The following is a 13,099-nucleotide window of genomic DNA, read 5'->3' as shown; positions in this document are numbered from 1 at the left end:
AGGCTGAAGCCTGGTGCCAGGCAGAGGGGGAGCTTGTCTCCCAGGAAGAGATTGTACCCAGTTCTGACAGCTTGTCAGACCACCGTGCAAAAGATACTGGAGCTGAGCCAGTGATGGTGCAGTGATGGGCAGGTGATGGTGCAGTGATGGGCAGGACGTCACACCTTGACCAGGACTGTTGAGTTATGCATACCTCTTTCTCCCTACTTAAAACTGACTTCATGACAGAACCCTGAAAATGGACTTGCGGGTGTGTGTGTGTGTGTGTGTGTGTGTGTGTGTGTGTGTGTGTGTGTGGTGTCACTGGACATCTTTGTTCCTCTTTCCAGTGTGGCCACAGTGAATAAATCCCTTTCTCTGCTTTTCGCTGTGCTTGTGTATAATTGCCCCATTAAGGGTGGGTGGCTGCCAGGGCCCAGGCTGAGCCTAATAACTCAAGGCCGTATTCCTTGTCTCTTCTTGCTGAGGTCCTGGGGTGGCCTCCACAATGGTCCATGGTCTCCACACACCTGCAGGACTGCTCTAGTGCAGTGGGCTGGTCTCTAAGCAGTAGCATGTGACAAAGAGAGCAGACCCTTTATAAGGGGTGGTGGCTCTGAGCAAGGCTCCTCCTAGAACAGTGGCTCCGGATGACTCTACAGAGAGGCCTGCATGCCAATGGATCAAGCCCTCAACCCCACAGTCAGTTAAGCAAACAGAACAGCCTCCATCCAAGTGATTCCTCTCCCCCACTCCCTGGAAATGCAGCTTGACTGTGAATTCCTCTGACCAGGGCCTGTCTACTCCTGGAGCCTGACTTCAGAAACTGGGAGGTGATGACTGGCATACCTTTATGCTGCTTATTGGGGACAGTTTGTTACGCAGCAGCAGCTGCTAAGGATAAACTCTCCAGCACTGGCTCCAACTGGCTGTAACTCCAGTTCCTGGGAGCGCTGATGGCCCTCTTCTGGCCTCCATGGGTACTGCACACAAATGGTACACAGATAAATGCCAAAAAGCCCAAGGAGCCTTGAATGCTTTGACCCCACGACTGTCAACAAAGGTGAGCACATCACCTTTTTTTCGAATAAATTTGTTTTTCTAGATGTTTCCATCACTCTTGTATCCATTTGTTTAATGAAGTTTGAAGAGGCAATACTCCTGACTGCCAGGACTTAGTAATTTTCAGACATCCTGAAGCTAAGCCATGGTATAGAGATGTGGAACCCGTCACCTGTATGGCCCTCACTTATCCTCCTGCTCTGATACCCCCTTGATGGGGACAAAGGTCTGGGCTTTGTCTGTTGGGGCCAGATGTGGCCTTCCCACAAGCATTCTTGTGCCCTGTGAACTGAAGCTCCCAGAAAAAAAAAAAAAAAAAAAAAAAGTCTGTGTTGAAGATTCTGCAAGGTTGGTCAATTAGAACTTGGTGGTTGTGGGGGCCCAGGAGGAGGCTCAGTCAGTAAAGGGCTTCCTGTGTAAGCGTGAGGAGTAAGCGAGTTCAATCCTTAGCACCACTGTGAAACAAACCAACAACCACCTGGGTGTGGTGGTATGGACCTGTAATCCCAGAGCTGGCGAGGCAAAGACAGGAGCATCCTGGGGCATTCAGGGTTGACCTCTGACCTACACACACACACACACACACACACACACACACCTTAGTGATTCTGCCTAGGTGCTCTGTTAAGCTTAGGCCTGGGAAGCCATTTAGGTTTTAGCAATGATGGTTTTCATCAGAGTGGCCACAGCCACTGTGCAGCGACCTTTTGGGGTGTACAGGAGTCCCTATTCTTACCAATGACACAGAGTGAAGGGGCTGACAGGTGCAGGGATCACTCAGGGCTCACAGGTTTTGGCAATGGTGGTTTTCATCAGAATGGCCACAGCCACTGTGCAGCAACCTTTTGGGGCGTACAGATAAGGGAAGCCGGTAGATGCCCATAGAAATGGAAACACTCCCTTTGGTTCGGGCTGCTGGCTGTGCATCATCCTGTGGCTGGCGAGTGTCAACGCATTAAGAGCTGTTCTGAAACAGGAAGAATGTTCCTCCCATGCTCCTCTAGACGGTGTGCCTGCATAGGTGTCAGAGACCCAGGTTCCAGTCCGGCCTCTGCCTTTACTGTGCAGCCACATGCAGTCCCTAGGCCTCTCTGAGCCTCAAGTCCCTCATGTCTGCGATGTGAGGACTAATAACAAGGTGGATTCATGATAAGAACTAAGGAGTGTAGAGTGGCTGGGCCCTTAGGGTCTCCATCAGTGGGCACTACTACATAGCTCCAGGCGTAGCAAAAGTTTGGATGGTGGCTAGAAACACCCACCAGCACACCTGTGGGCCCCATGCTGTTGGGGCAGCTGGCGAGTCCAGAGCACAGTATGAGCATTCTGACCAGGGGCTCTGGGGACTGACCCTGGTACAAGCATGGCAATGAGTATTCTCCAACAACTTACCATCTCCTATATGGACGACATGTTGGTGGTTGAGATAGGCACACAACTCTTAGTACTGCACATGGCTCAGAGGCATCCCTACTGTGTGTGTGTGTGTGTGTGTGTGTGTGTGTGTGTGTGTGTGTGCACAGGTGTGCCTGTGCATGTGAAAGCCAGAGGCCAACCTTGGATATTGTACCTCAGGAGCTGCCACCCTATGTTTTGAGTGTCTCTTATTGGCTTGGGGCTTGCTGATTCCAGGAGCTGGCCCAGGGTGGGAACTAGTCCCAGGGATCCCCCTGTCTCCTCTTTCCTGGTGCCAGGTTTACAAGTGTGTGTTTCCCCATGGGTCCTAGCTCCTCATGCTTGCACAGCATCCATCAGGTGACAGACACATCTCTGCAGACCCAGAGGAGTCCCTATTCTTACCAATGACACGGAGTGAAGGGGCCGACAGGTGCAGGGATCACCCAGGGCTCACAGGGCTGTGGAGAGATTAACAATGCGAGCTTGTTTTCAAAGGGCACATGGCAGCTGGAAGGCTCTGGAAGCCTGAGCCTGAGCGCTGTTTCATGAAGTCCTGGAAAGCTCCTCCCCAGGGCATCAGGGGGCCCTGTCTCCTGTCCAGGGTGCAGTGTTAGGGCAGAACAGCTGCCCCTCCGCTCTTCAAGTTCTGGCCCTGGGATCCATTCCTCTCCACCTCTGGCCACTCAGCTCTTCAGGAGAGTGACAGCCACCCTCTTTCCCTTTAGGAGGCCTAGGTGTGGTCAGGGTGGATCTAGTTCCCACCCTTGCTGCCTTCTCTGTGCTGTGCAGCTTGGGTAAGTCCTGGGGCCTCCCTGAGCATCCTGTCTATGATGGGAGGTGGGAATGTTCCTAGGTAACCTGAAGAAAGGTACTAGTGTGCTGGCCTGGAGCTTCGGTGACAAACGGCTATAAACCCGGTGTTTTAGAAGAACACACATTCATCACTGCACAGTCTGGAGGTCTCAGGTCCAATGTGGCTCTCGGTGGGAGAAGTTGAGGTTGGCAGGGCTAACCTGGAGTTAGCCAGTCCTCTGGAGGCTCCAGCAGTGACATAGCTCGGGTCAGTAATGGTTGCTAGGCAACTATGAAGAACGAGTTAGATCCCTGGAATCCGTGGGAAACAAATCATGGTGGCACCCTGGAAGAGACAGGAGGATCCCTGGGGATCATTGGCTAGCTACTAGAATTGGCAAGCCCCAGGCCAATGAGAGACTAGAGGCCTCCTAGTGTGGCTGTGGCCCCTCCTCCATCTCTCCAGCCAGCCATGACTGTCCTGTCTTTATGCTGTGCCTCTCTGAACCTTTCCTGATGTCACAGTGGGATAGCCCCCCACTATGGAGAGCTCAGGAGACCTGATGGGACCGCCTGCGTCATCCAGGATGGTCCCTCTACCTCAAAGACCGTGGGAACAGCCACCAACACCAGTGATGGCACTCCATCACTGTAGCTGAAGTTAGACTGGGTGGGCTGAGGTCACGGTATCAGATGCCAACCTGAGCATCCACACGGTGCTGGCACTTCGGCAGTGATGGTTTGAATCCTGACCCACCACCTACTAGTTCTACCAATTCAGACATGGTACTTAGTCACCTCGGAGCCTCAGTGTTTCCTTATATGAAATGGGTGGAGTGACAATACTCTGTCCACCCTCTGTGAGAAGCATGCATCCTATGGTGCCTAGGCTACCCGGGACTACCACAGCCTGCTCAGGGACCCTGAGGTTCCATGATGGAGTGTTTATCTCATTAGTCACCCAGAGGTCCCGAGGAGCCATGCTCTGTTTACACATATGGGTCAGAGGTTACCCAAATGACACACAGCCAGGAAGTGGCCGTCTCATCCTGAAGCTGACCTGGAGGCTGTGGACAGACGGCAGCCGCAGCCCCACCTCTGCCTCCTTCCTGAGTGTGAGGGGTTGGGGATTCAGGGGATACAGGGCGGGGGAAGCCCTGACTCCCTGACAACCCAGAGGCCCAGGCATGGCCTTCCTCCCCGCAGCTGTCCATTCCCAGACGCCAAGGCCTCTGCAGGGTGAGGGCCACCGAGGAACACTAGAGCTGAGGCCAGCCTCAGGTAGCACACGCAGCTGGGATGCTAGGCTAATGCTCTTCTTTGAGCTCTGTGTCCTTACCTGTGTTTGTGGTGAGTTACACCCACCTGCTCCAGAGGGAGACAGGCCACCTATTATAAAACACGCGCCAAGCTCTGCGGGCACCACCTAGGGACCCCTCCCCCAGGCACCTGTAGGCCTGGTGTCCCTACTGACTCCATTTCCTCCACCTGGGTTAGGATCCGGGCCAAAAAGACAGATGGGGCCCAGTCTTGATGGGAGCCGCTCCCTACCCCATCCACCCCGCTAGCTCCCCCTCCCAGGTCAGCTCTCTAACAGCAGCCTTCTGAGCCTTGTCTTAGATGTAACATTTGTTATTTTATTGGAAAAAGCTGGTATTAACATATTTATAATTTTATTCAACAGTTGGATAATTTGTGAGACACCGAAGAAAACAAGAATGCACCTATGAGCCGCAGAACCCCAGATGACTGGGCCTGACTATGTCACCAGCACGGACAAACCCAACACCCTCCAGGGGCTCCGCCCTCAGAGAGGAACCAAAGCAGAAGAGACGAACTCAAAACCCAACAATGTCGCGATGATGACAGGAATGCCACATATTCAAGACCAGAGAACTTAAGCAGAGTAAGGTGGCAAAAAGTCTGTGGCTTGGCTCTGGTCCTTCTGCTATTCCTCACGCTGCCCCTCCCCCTCCGCACCTGTTTCCTCAGTTAATACACACATTACTATTTGCAGTCCGCTCTGGACCTGGGTGATTTCCTGGGGTCCCAAAGACATGCTTTCCTTCTGAGATCTTTTTCTGTCTCTCTCTTTCCTTCCTACTTTGGTACCCAGTGTTTAAAACAGAAGTCTAGAATCTAGGGGCATGTGCAAGACCCCTCCTTTTGCAGACCACGTGAGATTTGACTCTGAAGACGGTACGTGTCACACCTGTGACCTCACAGCAGCAGCCAGCTCCCAAGGCAAGTGTCCCCTCTGACGCCAAACTGTAAAGGCAAGCAGGTGTGCCGGAGATCCAGGCCAGTGCGTAAGGCCCTCTCACCCGGATTTTGGCTGCAGTGGGATTTATGTACAACTGGCCACATTCTTCCACTTCTTTACATGAGGGGAAAGTCGCCCCATCTTTTGATTCCTCACTTTAACCAGGGTCAATATGTACAGATAATACTGTCCAGAGCGCCTGAATTTTACAGTGATGGATAAACATTCTTCATTCACATTGATTAAAAATAAAAATTAAAAAAAAAACCAAAAATGTAATGGACCCAGTTTCTGTGTAAATACATGGCCGGAAGTGAGTGTGCATGCGGTTTGTGCTTTGACACACACAAGGATACCTTGATCCACTGAGAAAAAAAGCTCCGTTGCGTCTCCGTTCCCTGGGTGGCAGTTCACGTTGTAAAAACTGAAGCCCCTCTGCTGTCTGCTTCCAGAGTCAAAATGCCAAGCCCTGCAGTTCTGGGATTCCAGGAGTGAGCACGGAGCAGGGATCACTGTGAATGGCCACTGACCTGTGCCTCTGGGGAGGTCGGAGCGAATGTCCTCTGGGGCTGCCTGGCTGCATGCAACCTCCGTGGGGAGCAGCTGGGAGGGTGAAGAGAAAGCTGCAGGTAGAATGTAGGTGAAGTGCATCTGGGAGCATGTCCGGGTGCCACCAAGCAGAGTGGGGAGCCACCTCAGCTCTTCTCCATCTTCTCTCTCATGTCATCTTGTCGCCAGTGCACCTGCTCTGACATCACAAGATGGAGATACTTCCCTTCCAGAACCTTCCATGGGGATGCTGCTTAGAAACCAGTCATCAATGGGGTGGGTTGGAAAGAGCCGGTGGAAAGACCTGCATGGAACCCCAACTCAGCCCTCGGGCTGTGACTCCTTAGGCACCCCGTTTCTCCACTTTAGTTTCCTTCCTATGTACAAAGGGGATGGTAACCACACCCCAGCTCCAGCAGAGCCTGGGACTTACGGAAATGAGTGGGCACCTGCCTCACGGGCTCGAGGATTCTGCAGTCAGGGACAGGACCCACTGTCAGCTGTGGGAAGATGACCGGATAGCGTGGGAGAGTGACAGCAAAACCACCACAGAGTGGGCTGTGGGGATCCATCCACAGCCACTACGGACTGAGCACCATGCCCAGCGTGCAGTGGGCACTCACAACGGACGGCAGTGAGGTGAGGCCTACAGCCACACAGGTCCCCAGTCCTGCCTCTCAGGACTTGCCCCAGCCTGGAAAAGCCACCCAAGGAACCTAGCCCTGCCTCACGATTAACCCGAGGACTTCAGCTCTGCCTCTCAGGACCTGCCCTGGCCTGGCACCTAGGATACGGAAAGACCTCCCCAACACCCCAGTGAGGAATTGGCATTGCCATCACTCAATGAAAATGCACTGTCCAAAATCCAACAGGAGCCAGCAGCTCTGAGCCGGAGCACGTGGCTGGCTCCCTGCGGGAGCCACAGATCTTGACCGGCTGCGAGCTACACTCTTTCTCTGGAGCCCCATCAGGGACCAGCTTAACTTTCCCTGATAGCAACTGATCCACTGCAGTAAAAATCACCCTGGACAGGAATGAAGTCCTGATAATAAACAAAGGCCCAGCCTGAGGCAGAAGGACCGTAAACAAAGGAACCCTGGACCGAGGCCCACCAGGCACATCCATTTTATCACCTGTGACTGATGCTCTTCCCTTTCCTTTGTTTAAACTGGCAATTACCATCCAAGGCAACTCCAGCCTAGGGACTCCTGTCCCCTGAGGGCCACCACGCTCATCCTCCTACAGAGGTGGCCGGGAGGGCCACTGAGACCAGCTAGTGCATGTCAGAATTGACCTTATCCTGGAAGATGTACAGGTTGTTGGTGGCCGCAATGGCGATGATATTCTCGGCTGGGTGCCAGGCTGTGTGCAGAATCTTCTTGGTGAAGTCCAAGCTGTCCACACTGATGTCATCACGCCGCCGCTTGCCGCCCACACACACGCGCCGGGGCTTGAGCACTGCCCTGGGTTTGCTGCTCTCCCTAGAGGCCTCCAGCGTCACATCCCGCTTGGTGTTGCGGTCGAACATGCGGAAGAAGTTGTTGTAGGCCCCTGTCATGATGACGCTGGTGAGAGAAGAGGAGGGGGTCAGTGGGGGAAGACAGAGGGGACAGGGACACTCTGGAGCTATGGGTTGTCACTCCTGCGACAGGGAGCCCTGTCCGCCTCTCTGCCACCTTTCTGCTGGCGTCCCTGGCCCCCTCTGACATCTCAGCTGCCATCTCTACTTTAGGACCTTTACATGTTGCCCCAACAGGCAGGAAAGGTACCTTCCCATCATTTGTACATAGCCTAAGGGAAGCAGTCCTTGCTTGCAGCCGCCGCAGCAGTAGAGACAGGGATGACACTAAGATATAACTGTGGCTGTCCCAGAGCCAGTCAACCTGCCGGGCCTCCCTCCCTCCCCTCCACAACCTGAGGGGCCGAGCCGATGAATAAATGAATGCTCACTGCCACGGGTCACACGGGGTGAGGCAAATGCCATAGCAGACCAGGGGACCTGGAAACAGACTTCTGCCCTGTGCCTTCTGCTAACCAGGGACTTTATCTAGTGAGGCATGGAGTAGGTTAGCTCCCTGATGCATTTACAAAGCAGGCCTGGGCCTAGAGGAAGGATTTGGGGTTTCCAGCCTCAGGGAGGCTGGAAAAGCTGTTGGGAGAGGAGCAGAAGAGGAGGAGGAAGAGGAGGAGGAGGAGGAGGAGGAGGAGGAGGAGGAGGAGGAGGAGGAAGAGGAAAAGCTCTAGAGGGAAAAGCTGATAACCACAGAGGGCTCCACAGAAGAGAGAAAATTCAAATCATCTCAGTGGTTGACAAAGAACATAGACCTACACCAGTCTTGTGTGTGCAGAGCACAGAACACCACTGCCAAGAGGGACGCAGCACCTTGTGTGTGTGTGCATGTGTGTGTGTGTGTGTGTGTGTGTGTGCATGTGTGTGTGCATGTGTGTGTGTATGTGTGTGTGTATGCATGTGAATGTGTGTGTGTGTGTGTGTGTGTGTGTGTGTGTGTGTGTGCATGTGTGTGTATGCATGTGTATGTGTATGTGTGTGGGGGTCATTCAGCCTAAGACGTTGGCACAAGGCTGCATGAAGCCACTTTCCAGAGGGCTGACTCAGGAGAATTCATCTGTTCCCAGCTGGAGTTTAAAAGACCAGGAGCAGAAACAAAGCCGGGTCCTGTGCCCCCACTCAAGGGTGCTGGAGGGGGATGAAGGTGCCACCGAGGGCTGTTATGTCAGAGAGTGACACAGTAGCCCTCTGTGGGCCCATTGACTAAGAGGTGTATATCCCCCATGAGTCCCGCAGAGCAGATTGTGAGCCTCAGGCTTGCCTTAAAGGGATGGGGAATTTGTTTCTCCTCTTACCCTTGGGCCTCTGGGATGAGGTCCCAGTCCATAGACAGACCAAGCTCAGAGGAAGCCAGAGGCAAAAGGAAGGGACGGATTGCTCTTTACCACCCAGAAATACAGACATCCATTGACTGGACACTCTCCTGAGGTCCCTCCTACCAGACATCTCTTCCAGGGATGGTGGAGGAAACAAGGACAGAGGCAATGAGAATCTGTTATTTCATAAATAGCAAGATACAGGCTGAAAGCCCAGGAGGCTGTGGGACAAGGCAGAGAGGACCAGGGCCGCTTCCTGGAGGAGACAACGGCAGAGCAAGCTAAGGTACTTCGGCAGAATCCCAGGGTCAGAAAGGATGGGTGTGGAGGAAGGAAAGGAGGGGTGGAGCACATCTATGGGACGCGTCAGGCAGAAGTAGGTTGCTAAGCCCCTGCGCTGGCCCTCCATCAGTCAGAGGCTTACTGGAGATTGTGCTGGGCTCATGCACTGTCTGGTTACATGTGCCCCCTGGTGGTAACATACAGTGCAAGCAGTGGGTGGTAACCTTGAACCATCTACCCTAATATCCTGCCTTATCTTTGTCCTTCAGTGGACACTCTGGACCACCACACATGCCCTCTGTTCAGTACGGTTCTGTTAAGAGCTCCTGCAAAGCAGGTGGGCCTTTGGAATGACAGCAGCCCCTATGTGGGTCCAGGCCTGCTCAGAGTGACTTTCTCCGAGTGGTCCTTTCTCTGTCACCACCGCCCCTAATTACAGCTGCAGCCTCGAACACAGCTGCTCTTACGGGCCACCTCAGAAGCTCTGGAGCATCCTGGCCACCCAGGCAAATGGCAAAGCAGATGCCACCTGTGTGGATACACACCCTGGATGGAGGGGAGTTGGGGCTGAGGCTCTGGGGCCACCACTTCTCACCTGCCGACGGAGGGACAGGGGAAGCGGGGAGGGAGATGATGCCTCAGAGGCTCTGGTACAAAAACATGCCGGGTGCTACGCTCCCCTGGTCACCTGGAACCTCTTTCCCTTATGTGGGCAGGATATGTGGCTGTCCATCCACAGGACACCCTGAGAGGCTCACCTACCAGCCTCCACACAGGTAACTAACTGAGCCTGAGGCCTGTGAGGCCTCATAAAGCATGAGTGGGGACAGGGAAGCAATGCCCCCCCACCCCCGCAACCGGAAAGCTTCTGAACTGTGAGGCGGGGGCAGGCTCTTGGGTACAGCAGGGGAATGATGTAAGATGAAGAATGCAATGGCCCCATCTGCACTTACTGTGCTGGGTCCAGGCTGTGGCAACACAGGAGCCTGTACCATGTTACTAAGGGGCTGTGATCCAGGCTGTGGGATGGGAGAGGTGGATCACTACTAGGTCACCAGTTCAAGTTGTGAGCCCCAGAGGGCCTGCATGAGGCTGCCAGATTGATGGCAGGAGATGTGTGGGTGGCCCGAGGCCTTTCTGTCTCCTGGGGAGGGAGATACTGGGGTACAGGGCCCGCAGTGTGGGAGGCGCTTGGCTGATCCTAACCTAAAACCCCACAGCACCCTAGGACAGGGTGTTAATGTGGGTGTCAGCATCAGTCACAAGGGTAAAGAAAAAAAAGCTCACTTCCCCAACCTGGACTTGAGTCTGAGAGCTCTGCCTGCTAGGGAGGAGGCCTCCCACACCTCGTCCACACCTCGACCTGGCAAAGGGCAGCTTTGTGGTCACCGACTACAGGAAAGATCCCTCCTGGGGTGACTGGTGAGGGGCAAGGCAGGGCGTCGGAGGCTGGGTGCCCGCCGCTGGCTCACTCACCTGTCGCTCCCGTTCCAGGCACACTCAAACTTGTCAAAGATGCAGTCACTCTCATACAGGGAACAGAGCTTACTCCGCAGGTAGTCATGGACCTGGTGAGGAGAGGGCACAGGCTGAGCAAGGGACACCAAACAGCCTAGACACCTCTGCCATTAGCAGATCCAAGCACAGGTGTGGCAGCTCCTCCTCCTGTGTGCCAAGCCTTGCCTGCTGCCTGGGGGCAGGAGAAAATGCTTCAGCTATGGGGAAGAGTGAGCACCAGGCTTCCCGGACCTGTCATGAAGGGTGCTCCACGCCTATGGACCCAATGTCTTCAAGAACCATGGGCGAGCAGGGTGGTGGTGGCACACACCTGTAATCCCAGCACTTGGGAGGCAGAGGCAGGTAGATCTCTGTGAGATCAAGGCCAGTCTGGTCTACAGAGTGAGTTCCAGGACAGCCAGAGCTACACAGAGAGATTCTGTCTCAAAAACAAAACAAAACAAAAACAAAAAACAAAACAAAACAAAACCCCATGGGCTGAGGATGATGATGAAGTCTTAGGACAATTCCTCTCCTGGCAGCCCATTCCAAGACTCCTTGGATGGAGTGAAATAGCTCTGACTTGTCAAGTACTCCAAGTTGGCCAAGCACTGTCCCACTACATACAATTTCCAGGACATATAAGTCACCTCCAAAGACTCAAATGGGAGATAGTCATTAATCATTGCTATTTTAGAATCTGTAGGTCAGCTGTACAGAAAGCCAGGCATCCAGCGTTAACCCCTGGTCCCCAAAACAGTAATGCTGTCACTTCACCAGGGCCCCACAGGCTTTCAGAGGCCCAGAGGCTCCACCACTCACCCCTTCCTAAGAAAACATCCATACACATAGGCCTGTGCTGACCACAGTGTTGTGATGGCCCCGGGAGGCTGGGAAGGCACTGGTTCAGTCACTCACAGCTTGAAGGTGGTTTCCTGCCTCAACCTTGGGCTGCTGACACTTTCAGAGGGACACAAGAGGGTCTGTCCCCATCTAGAATACAAGGGGTAGGACCTAGAGAAGTGGGGAGCCACAGGCCCTGCCCACTGCTAACAAAGGGGCAGCTGGGTCACTAGGAGATGTCCTGGGAGCATGTGGCTTCTAGGAGCCCCTTCCAGAAGCTTGGACACACCTCCTCAGCTGTGGTAGGACAGGAAGCAGTGCTGAGCTTTGGGCCTGCCACCACTGGGCTGAGATTCCTCGGTCACTGTCCAACTTCCCAGTGTCCCTGTCTGTAGACCGGGCAGTCAATACCTTCTTTCTTTGCTGGAGCAGGATAAAACAAGTGATGGGCACATGTGTGGACATACACACAGCCCCGTGGGTGGGGCTGGGGTTTCTGGTGGCATGCTTCAGTCCATATCTGCCGATCCAAATTCTAGGTGACCTTCAAGTCCCAGCACAAATGCAGCTGCCTCCAGAAAGCCCTATCCCTCCCTCCCTGCCCCTGGGCGCCCCTGCCAGATACCAAGCTCCACGGCACATGTGTTATTTTAACAGCAGGTCAGTTTTATCCTGTGCCCCACCAAGAGACCTGGCTGGCTGATGAATAGAGAGCTTCCTCAGAAGTGCCCAGCAGTCCACCCTGCACACTAGCTCAAAAGGCTACCCTGAGTGTCTAGAAACATCTTCCACACTGCCACTGAATGCAATTCACACCCAGATGTTTGTGGTGGGGTCACGCTTACCTACTTACTGATAAGGCTGTGGGTGCCAGGGGTGGCATCTGACTTCATGCCTTTCTTTGTCCCCTCCTCCCCTCCTTCCCCAGAAACTGGGGTTCTAGATGCAGATGGCAGCCCCATGCAGTGGCTGGGCTGGACGCCTCTCTGCAGCTTCATCTACAATGCAGCATAGAAAGCCCCAGGGCTGGGCAGCTTCCTGTGGAGTTGTCAGCACAAGGAAGTGTGTGTGGGGGGGTCTGCTCCTGGGAGATCTCACACCACACAGACAGCCCTGAGGCTGTGACCTCTACACACACCTGGTAGGTCTCTATGGGCCTCGCCTCCATGTTCAGGTCCCAGACCTTGACCGTGAGGTAATCCCTCGTGAGCATGTAGCGCCCACTGTGGCTGAACTTCACGTCGGACACCGAGGAGATGATCTCTGAGAAGAAGGAGCGGTTGCTGGGGTCCTCGGGCTCTTCAAAGACTGCGGAGAGAGAATCAGCAGCTGTCATTGGCTGCCCTGCTCCCAGTCAGAACCACAGCCAAACTGTATCCACCCGGGCTTAGCTCTCTCTATATACCATCATTTATTCATTCATCAAACCTTTCCCTAAACACCTACCAAAGCCCTGGCCTCTAAGGACCCCTCCAAAGAGGAAAAGCCCTGGAAGGGCATCCTGGTGGGAACTACTTCATCTAATCCCCTAATAAAAACTTCAGGGTGGTA

At 54.0% G+C, this 13,099-nt stretch overlaps 1 protein-coding gene and 1 long non-coding RNA gene across 2 annotated transcripts in view; one reads left to right on the top strand and one right to left on the bottom strand.

The window, feature by feature from the left end:
• Positions 1-3,555: 3,555 nt before the first annotated feature.
• On the top strand, positions 3,556-5,750 carry LOC131920617 (uncharacterized). The gene is made up of 3 exons (XR_009381725.1): positions 3,556-4,014; positions 4,913-5,134; positions 5,345-5,750. It is a non-coding gene; the product is annotated as an uncharacterized LOC131920617 (long non-coding RNA).
• Positions 5,751-6,196: 446 nt separating this feature from the next.
• The window catches only part of Ppp2r2c (protein phosphatase 2 regulatory subunit Bgamma), a 33,439-nt gene continuing 26,536 nt past the window's right edge, over positions 6,197-13,099 (bottom strand). Inside the window, exons 6-8 of the mRNA XM_059274734.1 lie at positions 12,687-12,856; positions 10,685-10,776; positions 6,197-7,605 (exon numbers count right to left, since the gene is read on the bottom strand). Of these exons, the coding sequence (XP_059130717.1) occupies positions 7,314-7,605; positions 10,685-10,776; positions 12,687-12,856 (554 nt within the window). The 3' untranslated portion in view covers positions 6,197-7,313. The remainder of the gene's footprint in view (positions 7,606-10,684; positions 10,777-12,686; positions 12,857-13,099) is intronic.

This window comes from Peromyscus eremicus, chromosome 10 (genome assembly GCF_949786415.1).
Source record: "Peromyscus eremicus chromosome 10, PerEre_H2_v1, whole genome shotgun sequence".
NCBI lineage: Eukaryota > Metazoa > Chordata > Mammalia > Rodentia > Cricetidae > Peromyscus > Peromyscus eremicus.
The sequence above is the reverse complement of the archived record's forward strand: the minus strand, read 5'-3'. Positions and strand labels throughout refer to the sequence as shown.